Source organism: Telmatherina bonti, assembly GCF_933228915.1.
Source record: "Telmatherina bonti genome assembly, chromosome: 21".
Taxonomy (NCBI): Eukaryota; Metazoa; Chordata; class Actinopteri; order Atheriniformes; family Telmatherinidae; genus Telmatherina; species Telmatherina bonti.
In genome coordinates this window covers 31,102,193-31,115,823 of record NC_136630.1, presented here as the reverse complement: position 1 = coordinate 31,115,823, position 13,631 = coordinate 31,102,193, and the positions used below count along the sequence as shown (strand labels likewise).

Here is a 13,631-nt window from a genome sequence, read left to right as displayed (position 1 = left end):
CAGACTCGCAGCTCCACCTCTTTGCCCATTTTTGTCACAAACACATTTTAAACATCAGTATTAATGACATGAATGACTTATTGTCTGCTCATTTCTTATTTCATAGGCCTGGTAGTCCAGAATAGATCTCTAAAAGAGGAAGAGGATTGTCCATGTTGGGACCTTGCCGGTTTAATGCCTCCTGCATGTATCCTGTCAAAAGTCCCTTTTACAGATGAAAAATTTGTAAAGATATTAAAACTCAATAAACTGTAATATTCAATAATTACAATGACGCCATCTGATTTTGTCTGAAACTTTTAAGAGTTTGTGTAAAGACATGAGGTGACTGACTGGCTTGACCTAGAACCATAAACCCTGAACCTAAATCCACGAGCCCTAAAGCCCAAACCCATATTTTATTGTTCCAAGTGTTTTTCCTACATATTTTGTTGCCCAGTTTGGAGGCAGAGCTCAGGTCATCTGTGTTTCTGGTTTGAGAGTTTTTCTTACGTTGTCTGCACTTTGTGTCCAACCTCTCTGGTTGGGTTTTTAGAGCTGGAGCTTTTCAGATTGAAGTCTGCTTCGTGTTCAGATATGTTGTAGATGCCCTGTACAGCCTGAGTGAGGCCGCCCCGACTCCGGCCGCCCCGACTCCGGCCGCCCCGACTCCGGCCGCCCCGACTCCGGCCGCCCCGACTCCGGCCGCCCCGACTCCGGCCGCCCCTACTCCGGCCGCCCCTACTCCGGCCGCCCAGACTCCGGCCGCCCAGACTCCGGCCGCCCAGACTCCGGCCGCCCCGACTCCGGCCGCCCCGACTCCGGCCGCCCAGACTCCGGCCGCCCAGACTCCGGCCGCCCCGACTCCGGCCGCCCCGACTCCGGCCGCCCCGACTCCGGCCGCCCAGACTCCGGCCGCCCAGACTCCGGCCGCCCCGACTCCGGGGTGGATATGATAACTGCTGCTGGGGGAGGATGTGGAGGCTTTCTCCACCACTTTACTGAGGGACTCTTGACGCCACCTCCTGCTGCCTCTGCACATGATTGGTGCCGGTGTGGATGATGATGTGACCCAGGGATCCAAGCCGCTCCTGACAGCAGGTCTGTGGCTTGCCAGGTGTTTGGACACCAGATTTTAGCCACTTTTTGGTTGGAGAAAAGCTTCTGTTTATGAAGGAATTTAGGATTTTTTTTCAGGACGTGTGGATAAGGAGGTGTGGGTATAGGGTCGGTCTCTGGGTTCGATGTGGAGGTGGATGTAGGTTGGATTGACAGAGTGGTGAGTGTTCTCCTGCGCTCCTCTCTGAGCACAGGAGAAGCTGTTCGCTGCTAGCGGCTGCTCTGTGAAGATCAGCTTGCTGATCTGTCCAGCGTTGCAACGATCAGAAAACTGTGTTTCTGGCAGTCTGATTGGTTCCATCAGGAGGACAGAGGAACCGGCCACCAGGCTCTGCTGCGGTTGGACTGCTGCTTTTTCAATTCCTTGCAACAGTTGCAAAAGCACAGAGTTTATAGCTAGCTGTTCTATGCTAGCTAAAGTTTACAACGCTAAATTTCTCAGTCGCATAGAAACGCTTTTGGACTCTTTGGGAGCTTTTGATTCTCAGTGAAAACACTCATCTTCTAGTGTTTATACCAACAATAACTCTGATATCAACAGCCGAGTTTCAGGCAAAAAGGAGTCTTGGTGGGAGGAGCTGGGAATAGCGCCGACTGCTGGTTATAGGAAAAAAAGTTCTACGCCTGATTCACTCTACTTTAGTTTGTCCACAAAAATCACAAGCTCTCTCGGTTTACCCTGATATGTCTGTCTGAGGTAAAATGTGTAAACAATTCCCAGTTTGACCATTTTCACATGTTCATGTTCTGTCCCAGTGTTCCCACCTTCTGGTCTTCAGAACGCTTCGCTCAGCTTATAACACGGTTGTGACTCCTTGCTTTGTTTGGTGCCCCTCAACAACACCTGTCAAACTGCAGACAGTCCGGCCCGTGCCAGGCAGCTGGTTGTCCTGGAGTGGAAACATTCTCATCCACCTCCTCTCAGGAGGTGGCAGAAGGAGGTGCTGCAGTCCATCAGGCTGGAAAAAGTCCTGAAACAACTTGAAGACTCTTCTGCGTCTCGACCGGATTGTGTGACTGAGACACTCCTCATCATCATTCATATATTTATTTTGTTTTCATGTAAAAAGGTTTTTTTCATGTATGATTTATTCACTTACAGTATTTAGTCTTGATAGAGATGATTATTTACTTCTCCGTTTATGTGTTTATTTATATTTTTGTATAAACCTGTTTCTGTTGATACCTGTTTTTTGACCTGCAGGTTCTGGGAATATGATGGGATAAATGAGAGAATGCATGTCCCTTTGGACATTTTGATGTGATGTGTAACTTGCAAATTGCTTCCAATAAACATTTATAAAATTTGATCTGATATTAATCAGAAATGATTTGTCTAGTCTTTTCACTATATTTCCTTTTTCTCTATATTTTCTAGTCTTCAGTTGCTTCCTCCTCTTTGACCTGATGCTTCAGTTGCTGCTTGGACAGATGGGCTAACTGTTAGCTCTGTTGTTTCCCAGTTTATCTCTGTTTTCTGCATTTTTCCCTTCATGGGGTTTTTATTTTTAGGCTTTTCTTTTTCTTTCACTTATTAGAAAGTAGTTTCCATTTTAAAAACATAAAAAAGTATGAACTATTCAGGAAGAGTGCTCCTGAGTGCTCCAGTATTTCTGGACTGAAGTCAGTATGTTGTGTTTTAACCCTTTAAAGCTTGATGTAGGGGCAGCTGGTCAGAAAAGTCCAATTTCTAAAATCTGCAGCCTTTATTTGGCCCAGGAACAAATCTGAAAGAGGTGAAGCAGCGTTTCCATGCAGACATGATGACATCCATCATCTTCCCAAACAAGCTGCGACAATAATCTGCACATTCACCCGCATGCTCAAACTAAATATAACAGGTCACGTGATCCCGAACATGGATGACTTCTGTTGGTTACCATAGCAACACGTCCCTCAGCAACCGAGCGGCTTTTCCTCCGGTCTGCGTGAGCAGTGAGGAGGAAGAAGAGGAAGAGGAGTTCAGGAGGAACCTGATTAAACCCTGATAAAGACCGATCACTGAGGAACGCCATTGATCAGTCACAGTGAGGTGTGATGACAGCAGGTGACCAGCAGAGGGAGACAGAGTCCCGATGGCTCAGCTCGTCATCAGACGGAAGGATGCTGGGAGGAGGAGGAGGAGGAGGAAGAGCAGGAGATGACGGCAGCAGAGGGTGCAGATGCTAAAATACCTTCTGACAGGAGCTAACGGCTAACTGCTGCTTCACACACACACACACAGGCTGAAAGACGACGCAGAGGTGGCGGAGGCAGCGTACACACCGACACACACCATCACACACACCGAGCTGCAGGCAGCTTGCTGTGGAGAGAAGACTAATCACACACAGAGATGTGGAGTCCGAGGCCGCCTACTGGACGGTAAGTGTGTGTGTGTGTGTGTGTGTGTGTGTGTGGGTGGTTAGGTCTGTGAGCTGTCACTTTGTGTGAAGTATTGACAAATGCTGTTTCCATGGAGACATTAACCTCTTTCACCTGCAATGAGCTCCAGGTAAATGTGGAGGAACTTTGACCCCCACTGGTCCTCAGACTGGGGGACCAGTGGGGTCCACAGCACCTGGAGACAGGTGACACACGCGCAGCATTCTGTGTTTGAGTCACCTATCTGCATGTGTGTGGACAGGTCCAAATGTAGTAAGAGTTCAGGTGGGCACTGAGGGGGCGGAGCCCAAAGCTGGTGGTGATGTCAAGGCGAGGGGCAGGAGGGCGGGGCAAAGGAGAGCGACCTGACGCCATGGGAACCCTTCAGGCAGCCAATGAAGAGCTGAGAGCCAAGCTGACGGACATCCAGATCGAACTGCAACATGAAAAGAACAAGGTAAGGTCTCAGACCCCCAGAACTGGAACCGGAACCACCTGGACTCTGACCTGGTCTCTATACTTGCTGATCCAGGTGAGCCGTCTGGAGAGAGAGAAGAGTCAGGAGCTGAAGGCAGAGCATCACCGCACAACCCTTGCCATCACAGAGCTGAAGACCAAACTCCACGAGGAGAAGCAGAAAGAGCTAGCGGTTACCAGGGAGACGTTACTACGGCAACACGAGATGGAGCTCATGCGGGTCATCAAGATCAAAGATGGAGAAATTCAGCAACTCAATGGGCTGGTGCTCACGCTACGGGACGGGTCCACGGACAAGGTGGGACACCATCCACCCAACATCCATCCAACATCCATCCAACATCCACCCAACACATCTACCCAACATCCATCCACACATCCATCCAACATCCACCCAACATCCATCCAACATCCATCCAACATCCACCCAACACATCTACCCAACATCCATCCACACATCCATCCAACATCCACCCAACATCCATCCAACATCCATCCAACACATCTACACAACATCCATCCACACATCCATCCAACATCCATCCAACATCCATCCAACATCCATCCAACATCCACCCAACACATCTACCCAACATCCATCCACACATCCATCCAACATCCACCCAACATCCATCCAACATCCATCCAACATCCATCCAACACATCTACACAACATCCATCCACACATCCATCCAACATCCACCCAACATCCATCCAACATCCACCCAACATCCATCCACACATCTACACAACATCCATCCACACATCCATCCAACATCCACCCAACATCCATCCAACATCCACCCAACATCCATCCACACATCTACACAACATCCATCCAACATCCATCCAACATCCATCCAGCATGAGGTGCTGGACATGATGAGGAGGTGCTGGAAGTGTTAAGGAGGTGTGTGTTTTTGTTGTCCAGGTGAGGAGTGCTCTGCTAGCTGAGGTGGAGGAGGCGAGGCGGAGCTGGGAAGCTGAGCGTTGCCGCCTTCAGCAGGAGAGTCATGAACTGCGAGGAGCAAAGAGGAGTGCAGAGGAGGCTCTGGCATCAGCTCAGCAGGCCTGCCAGGCCCGGGCAACAGAACTCCGGTCAGCTTACCACCAGCACCAGGAGGAGCTGAACAGAACCAAGCGAGACTGTGAGAGGGAGATTCGCCGGCTGGTAGGAACCTCTTTTACTTTGACATGACTGTCCGATGTAAGCAGACCCTGCACCACCAACGGGCCCCAGTGCCTCCCATTGCACCAACTAAACCCCCCGCCCCCATCCAGGAACAAGATTTGTTTTCACTTTTTCTGTTATTTAACAGCTGTTGCATCGTGGTACTGAATCACAATAAATATCCCTTCCTGTTTTTACTCGTTCAGCAATGAGAAACAGATCCTCCAGATGTGTGTAAATAATCTGTGTGTGTAGAATAATCGCCTGTCAACATAAGAGGAAGGATCAGTGTTCAGTTAGTCATACTGATATTTGATTGGCTGGCGTTAAGGAAGTATTAGCAGACTGGTAGCTTCTGACAAACATGTAGACGAAAACACTCTGGTCTCACATGTAGAAAGGAACATGTGTCAGACGTCACATGTAGAAAGGAACATGTGTCAGACGTCACATGTAGAAAGGAACATGTCTCAGATGTCACATGTAGAAAGGAACATGTGTCAGCCGTCACATGTACAGTGGAACATGTGTCAGACGTCACATGTAGAAAGGAACATGTGTCAGATGTCACATGTAGAAAGGAACATGTCTCAGATGTCACATGTAGAAAGGAACATGTGTCAGATGTCACATGTAGAAAGGAACATGTGTCAGACGTCACATGTAGAAAGGAACATGTGTCAGATGTCACATGTAGAAAGGAACATGTGTCAGATGTCACATGTAGAAAGGAACATTTGTCAAACGTCACATGTACAAAGGAACATATCTCAGCCGTCACATGTAGAATGGAACATGTCTCAGGCGTCACATTTTGAAAGGAACATGTGTCAGATGTCACATGTAGAAAGGAACGTGTCAGATTTCACATGTAGAAAGGAACGTGTCAGATTTCACATGTAGAAAGGAACATGTGTCAGATGTCACGTCGAAAGGAACCTGTGTGAGATGTCACATGTAGAAATGAACATGTGTCAGACGTCACATGTAGAAAGGAACATGTCAGATGTCGCATGTAGGAAGGAACATGTGTCAGATGTCACATGTAGAAAGGAACATGTGTCAGATGTCGCATGTAGGAAGGAACATGTGTCAGGGGTAACATGATACATGCAGGCGTCATGTCACACATAACATTTCAAAAGGAACACATGTCGGATATTACATGTAGAAAAGAAGGTGGGTCAACTGTAAAATGTAGGAAAGAACTCGGGTAAGATGCACAATGTTAGAAAGCACATGTGTTCGGTGTAGCATGTTGAAAAGAACATGAGTAACATATAGCAGTGTAACATATAGAGTGTAACATATAGAAAGGAATCTGTCGAGTGTAACGTATAGAAAGGAACGTGTATCTAGTGTAGCATGTTGAAATGAGCGTGTGTCGGTGTAACATGTAGAAAAGAACTCAGGTTAAATTCACAATGTTAGAAAGAACATGTTCGGTGTTGCATGTCAAAGGGTTGGATGTAACATGTAAAAAGGAACGTTTGTCAGGTGTAACATGTGGAAAGGAATGTATGTTCGGTGTAATGCATAGAAAGGATTGTGTGTCGGTGTAACGTGTAGAAAAGAACTTCGGTAAGATACACAATGTTAGAAAGCACATGTGTTCGGTGTAGAAAGGAATGTGTGTCGGGTGTAACATGTAGAAAGCATCATGTGTGTAGGGTGTAACATAGAAAAGATCGTGTCGGGTGTAACATGTAGAAAGCATCATGTGTGTAGGGTGTAACATAGAAAAGATCGTGTCGGGTGTAACATGTAGAAAGCATCATGTGTGTAGGGTGTAACATAGAAAAGATCGTGTCGGGTGTAACATGTAGAAAGCATCATGTGTGTAGGGTGTAACATAGAAAAGATAGTGTCGGGTGTAACATGTAGAAAGCATCATGTGTGTAGGGTGTAACATAGAAAAGATCGTGTCGGGTGTAACATGTAGAAAGGATCATGTGTGTAGGGTGTAACATAGAAAAGATCGTGTCGGGTGTAACATGTAGAAAGCATCATGTGCCAGCTGTAACATACAAATATAAACACGTTTCAACTGTAATATGTAGAAAGGAACATGCATGAGCTGTAATATGTAACAAGTCACTCCTGACATGTCATGGTGTCAGGTGTCATGTGACACTTGCAGTGTGCGGATGTGGAAAAGACTGAACTATGACAGGCTATGAGCTCCTGGACAGTCTTCATGACTCCCTGAGGTGTTCTCTCTCTGCGTTGCCATGGAAACCAACAGAAATGTACTGTTTTTTCCTAAGGGAGGGTGCTGACCTCAGTAGTGTTTACGTAATTCTCGTATTTGAACTGTACTTTCTTCTTCGTGTCATTTTAAACGTGGAGACTTGGGAGTGTTTTCCTGGGTGTGACGTACTGAGTGGTGCGAGCCGGCCGCCGAGCAGCGGAACAAAGAGACTCTGTGACAGGAAACACAGACTGGTACATGCAGCGCTCTGCATCACACTGCTGGACTTCGGTCATATCCAAAGCTACTTACCGGGTTATATGTGTGATTATACACGAGGTCAGACATGTTAGCACTCGGTATCTTTCGTTCTTTCCAGGTTTATTTATCAATCAAAAATCATAAAATGACAACATGACATATTATTTCGTTTTTGTTTTTGAATCTAACACAAAAACAAAAATTGCTAGATTATTAATATTTCAGTTTCAGATTCGGATCAAAAATACGAAATGGAAAAATGGACCACAGGACTGAATTAGATTTTAATATTTAATTGGTTTATATATTTTCCGGAAGTTTTATTATGAGCGTTCACCACCGTTGGTAGCAGCAACAATCTGTCGATCCGACCAGCAGCCAGGACCCATCAGCCCAGTCAGCCATGGAGAGTTACGCGCTGTTTCAGCGAGCGAAGCGTGTCACCCTAAAGCAGGAGGACATAAATGCTGAAAAAACGGGTATGTATTTTCACAAAGAGACTTTTTGTGAACTGTCTCTCTGCTTTTAAGCATAAAACGTAACCTAGCAAACATCTGGCATCTCGCTCCAGCGCCTACATCACTGATGAGGACGTTACGGCCAAATTCCCTGGAAATGAGTCAATCATGAAGTGCATGGAGAGTGTGAGGATGTGGAGGAGCAAGCCAGCCTGGCTGCACCACCACTTCTCCTTTCACCAACCAGAAGAGGAGCTCCTGAACCGCCATGGCTCAACTGCAAGTCATCTCCAGGAGCGCCGATGGCCAGACCTTTCAAAGGTACGCCAAAAACCGTGACACATCACATCGGCTGCTGGCCTGTCCGTCTGTCTGTCGCATTTGCTGTGAACATCATATGTTTTGTCTTTATTATGAATGAACAACAATTTTCAAAATGATCTTCATCTTCAGGACCGTCATCGCTGGTCTTGTTGAGGGCAGATTGGAAACAAGGAAAACTCTGTGAGGTAAATGATGTCCTTTCATCCTTACTGATGGCCAGGGAAACCGGAGGGAAACCAGATGGGATTGATAAATAACATTTACATTTTTAATCCTCTGGTTTTAACAAAACAACCCTTTTTCTGAGAAACTGGATTCTTCGTGCACTGCTAAATACACGATTTTCTCTTCTGGATCGGTTTGTGCTTCAGGTGGGTTTGTGCTGTGAAGGAGGGAGATTTGCAGCAGGCACCATAAGCAGGAGACTGAGGTATGTAAACATGTTTACAGTAATCATCATGATGGCATATTTATATGGATATTTTCATTGGTCAAACCGTGACCAGGACCGTCTTTGTGAGAATTATTGCCCATATGAGCTGGAATTTCCATTGCATGAGAGTTATGATGACTGTGGCTGCATCCGAATGTCCACACTGGTCGCTACATGGTGCCCCACATAGTGCTCACGCCATTTCTTTAGGGGTGTCTGAATGTCCAGAGAGAAAAAAGGAGTGTTCTCAAAATTACCCACAGTGCATCTTGAAAAGTAGTGAGCACGAGACGGGTCAGCATAGACCACAATGCATTGCAGTCAGGAGCTCAAAGAGGCACAAACGTCCAAGCAGGATAGAGGACTATAGATGGTTAATTTTTCTAATCTTTATTTGTTGAATAAATACGCAACAAAGAGAATAAAATGTAACATGAGAAAAAAAATTAATTTGAGTTTGGAACTGTTGCTACGTATAGTGGTTGCCATGGTGACAGTTGACCGTCACATGATTTGCGACAAGGAGAAAATGGCCAGCTGTGTGCATGACCCTATGAGCCCTGTGTAGTACATGAGGGGTTTGGGAATGGCGTGGACGTTGGGACACAGGCCATGGGGACATTAACGGATAGACTTTGATCATTGTGTATGAAAGAGTTTGACTGACCAATGGAAGCCGCAGTCGCTGCATTTAGAAGGCTGGTTGTAAAATAAGACACATCCAGTTATAACGACTGCATTTTCACTGGTTAGGATGAGACCAAGTACGTTATAATGTATCTGTTGACTGTCTTTCAGCTGGCCAGATGATAATGCTCTGGATGTGGTGTTTGTTTGGTCCTGGCAGCTCAGGGTCTTTGGGAGGTCTCAGCTACAGTCGAGGATCTGACAAACCTGGCAACCCAGCTACAGTCGAGGATCTGACAAACCTGGCAACACAGCTACAGTCCAGGATCTGACAAACCTGGCAACCCAGCTACAGTCGAGGATCTGACAAACCTGGCAACCCAGCTACAGTCGAGGATCTGACAAACCTGGCAACCCAACTACAGTCGAGGATCTGACAAACCTGGCAACCCAGCTACAGTCGAGGATCTGACAAACCTGGCAACCCAGCTACAGTCGAGGATCGGACAAACCTGGCAACCCAGCTACAGTCCAGGATCTGACAAACCTGGCAACCCAGCTACAGTCGAGGATCTGACAAACCTGGCAACCCTGCTACAGTCGAGGATCTGACAGACCTGGCAACCCAACTACAGTCGAGGATCTGACAAACCTGGCAACCCAGCTACAGTCGAGGATCTGACAAACCTGGCAACCCTGCTACAGTCGAGGATCTGACAAACCTGGCAACCCAGCTACAGTCGAGGATCTGACAAACCTGGCAACCCAGCTACAGTCGAGGATCTGACAAACCTGGCAACCGAAAAACCACTGTGCTTGAGCTGTACTTGAGGCGCTGCTGTGAAGATGCCTTCACCTGTCTGCATGGGTTCATACAACAAAGTTTTGTCGTCTAGGCAGATGTCCGAGCAGCTCATCATGTAGAACAAGAAGAAGACCCAGACAGCGATGATAATGTAGCTGCTTTTATGTGATTACTGTATTCTTTACTTTGTAATCGTTTTCTGAATGAAATGTGCATGTCTGGTTCGTTGTGTTGCCATGGCAATGCTGGCTGCAGGAGCTGTATTGTAGAACGGCAGAAAAATTCTGACCTCAGTACTCAATGAGTCACCAGTCTGTCTGATGCACTGGCTGCACTGGGAAACATCCAGTAAAACCGCCAGTAAAACCTTACGCCTCCAGTTGTGCTTCAGTCATGTTTTCTGCAATCAAAGCACTTTTTGACTTTTAGAAATGTTTGGACATGATTGTATTTTATTTTAGAAAAATTCCTTTTCAGTGGTGTAAGAGCCGAAGTCTCTGATATTTGCTCTGTTGTATATTTTCAGTTTTTCTCAGAAACATTTTATTAAACTGAATACGAACTATAAGTTGTGTTGCTTCACTTTGTGTTCCAGCTGAGCCTCGAGCTTAACCTTAAACTGACTCAAACTTCACATAAAATGTATACAGCTTTTGTCGTAGTTTTCTGTCTTTGTAAGCTTAGAAAGGTTAAATAAAACTGTTAAAAATAAGTTCAACTTTATTTACAACTTTTTATACCCGACAACCAGCAGACATGGCAGCTTTGAAGCAAAATAACTCCATCCAGGTTTTTCCATGTGTAAGAAACAGACCAAATGGCCAGCTACTGAAGAACATGGAAGGGTTGAGAAAAGCACACCTACAATAACGTTTTACACGTCTTGCAGTCACATTCATCAGTCAGAGTAAGGCCTGACCCCCTGAACCCTAACCCCAACCCTCATTGTTGTTTACTGTATGAACAAAAAGAAACGATAGGTCAGCGTAGTTGTCTCCAAAGCTCTGTTCTGCACGAAATCTACCCTCTTCACATGAAATGTACCAGCTCCAACAGCTGACCCCCAAGTCAGCGAGGATCCCAAGTCCAACGCAGGACAGAAACGTAGGTGTGAAAATACTCACCTCTATACATCTTCATAAATCACAAGGTTGTTTTTCACCAGCATGGGCCAACAGGTTTGCTGCTGTAGCCATCAACAGCCAAAACATGAGGAACACCAAACATCCCAAGCCTTTCTTTCGGGTCTGCATGGAGTTTATGGCCCATGTACTCAGCGTGGGGGAAGTCAGGTTAAACTTCTCAGTCTTAGAGTACATTTTATGTTGTTGGTCCATTTGTCAATTCCACACATGACGAGGTATCCACATGCTTATCATCTTCGGCTTGACTTGCACTTTTTAAAGCAAAAACACCACCTGACGCTGGAATGAATGATGGAGCTCTGTGAGGGCTCCATCAACCCAACCATCACCCGCATGCAGCTGACAGCTAGCTTCTGGTCATATGATGGACCTGTCTGTGATGAGATTACACATTTATTGTTGGTGTCTGCTACATAATATAAAATATGTGCGATTCCATGTGGAAATCTGAATAAAAACTCGCTCTCGCCAGCTCCAGTGGTATGTTTTTTGCTAGCTTCTTTAGTAAAGGGGTGATCAGTAAGCAATTAAGCAAGCTTAAAGATTGAAATGCTTTATTAGCAATGAATACATTCTTTGTTGTGCAACATTGTTGGATATAAAGTGTTGCTAACTAGGCTACATAAAGCTGTGATTACATAGATCTTTACTTACATATGAGTAAAATACATATTAAAGTTCCATATGCACAATACTTAGCTGTTGTGTAATTATTTTACCTAGTTAATACTGTGTGATGAATCCCATGGCAACAACATTAGGGGCATTTAGAGATTGTGCAGACTTGCACAGATTCCACCAAAAAGACATTTTTACTGATTATTGTATTTTCTGTGTTTTATTTTGTTAGCTGTTTTTAGATGTAGTGTTGATATGTGTGACCGACGTGTACGCTGTTGGGAATTTATGAAAATACGGAACAAAGTGCGTTCTGTCCAAACCTCGGCTGCAGAAGCTGGCTCTAGGGACGTGGAACGTCACCTCTCTGGTGGGGAAGGAGCCCGAGCTTGTGTGAGAAGTTGAGCGGTTCCAGATAGACATAGTTGGACTCACCTCGATGCATAGCTTGGGCTCTGGTACCCTCGGGAAAGGCTGGACCTTGTGCTACTCAGGAGTTGCTCCCAGGGTGGGTGTGGGCACTCTCATTGCCCCCCGACTTGGTGCCTGTATGTGGGGGTTTACCCCGGTGGATGAAAGGGTAGTTTCCCTCCGCCTCCGGGTGGGGGGACGGGTCCTGACTGTTGTCTGTGCTTATATACCAAACAGTAGTTCAGAGTACCCACCCTTTCTGGAGTCCTTGGAGGGAGTGTTGGAGGGTGCTCCTTCTGGGGACTCTCTTGTTCTGCTGGGGGACTTCAATGCTCACGTGGGCAATGACAGTGAGACCTGGAGGGGAGTGATTAGGAGTTATGCTCCCCGCCCAATCTTAACCCAAATGGTGTTTTGTTGCTTGCTCCTGCGAGGTGGTACAGTAGCCCAGTATTCTGTTGCGAAACCTGTAAACAAACCAGGATTGTGTGGAGCAGCACCACAACACAGTTGCTTACTGGCGCTATGACTGTTGTTGGGTTTGGTGTGTGTTTGTCACATTGACATCATAGCCTCCAATTGTGCAGTTAGACTGTTAGAAGAGGCACTGTTGACATTTTGTGAAAATGTGTTCAATGTTAAGTTGAAATGTAAGTTTATGATCAATTATGGAACCAAGACACTTTTATGAATGAACTATTTAACTGAGTAAAGGTGTGACGAAGTGGCCGGGTGGAAATAAACGACTAATTCTTTGGTCTCGGATACATTTAAATCCAAGCAGTTCTCCCTACACCATCGTGAAAATAAGTCCAGTTCTGTCTTCAGTTGTCCATCTGTGTTTGTAGTGTCCATGATTACCGTGTCATCTGAGTACTTCATATAAGTTATTCCCGGGATGGAGCTCCATGTAGAAATGATTGAACCTTGCAGAGAACCAGTAGATCTAGTCCTAACAGTGCTGAGGTGACCATACACCCAAACCCTCTGATCTTGCTCTGTAAGAAAGGAGAGACCCAGAGAATAAAATGAGGATTAACCTTCATCTGGAGCAGCTTCCGCCCTGTGAGAAGTGGGTGCATGGTGTGAAAGCCACAAAAACAAGACTCACATGGGACTTGGGCTTCTCCAGGTGAGTGAAGGTCCCATGCAGTAAAGTGAGCATGGCTTCATCCACTCCTTAGTGTGGCCGGTTTGCATACATCAGCCTGCAACTTCACCATGACGAGCCTTTCAAAACTTTTCATG

General features: G+C 46.0%; 1 protein-coding gene across 1 annotated transcript in view; it reads left to right on the top strand.

Annotated features, from left to right (window-relative positions):
* Positions 1–3,784: 3,784 nt before the first annotated feature.
* Positions 3,785–13,631, top strand: part of jakmip3 (Janus kinase and microtubule interacting protein 3) — a gene marked incomplete at its 5' end in the record, with an annotated part of 54,623 nt that continues 44,776 nt past the window's right edge. The window contains 3 exons of the mRNA XM_079261234.1: positions 3,785–3,919; positions 3,995–4,237; positions 4,871–5,110. Of these exons, the coding sequence (XP_079117360.1) occupies positions 3,785–3,919; positions 3,995–4,237; positions 4,871–5,110 (618 nt within the window). The remainder of the gene's footprint in view (positions 3,920–3,994; positions 4,238–4,870; positions 5,111–13,631) is intronic.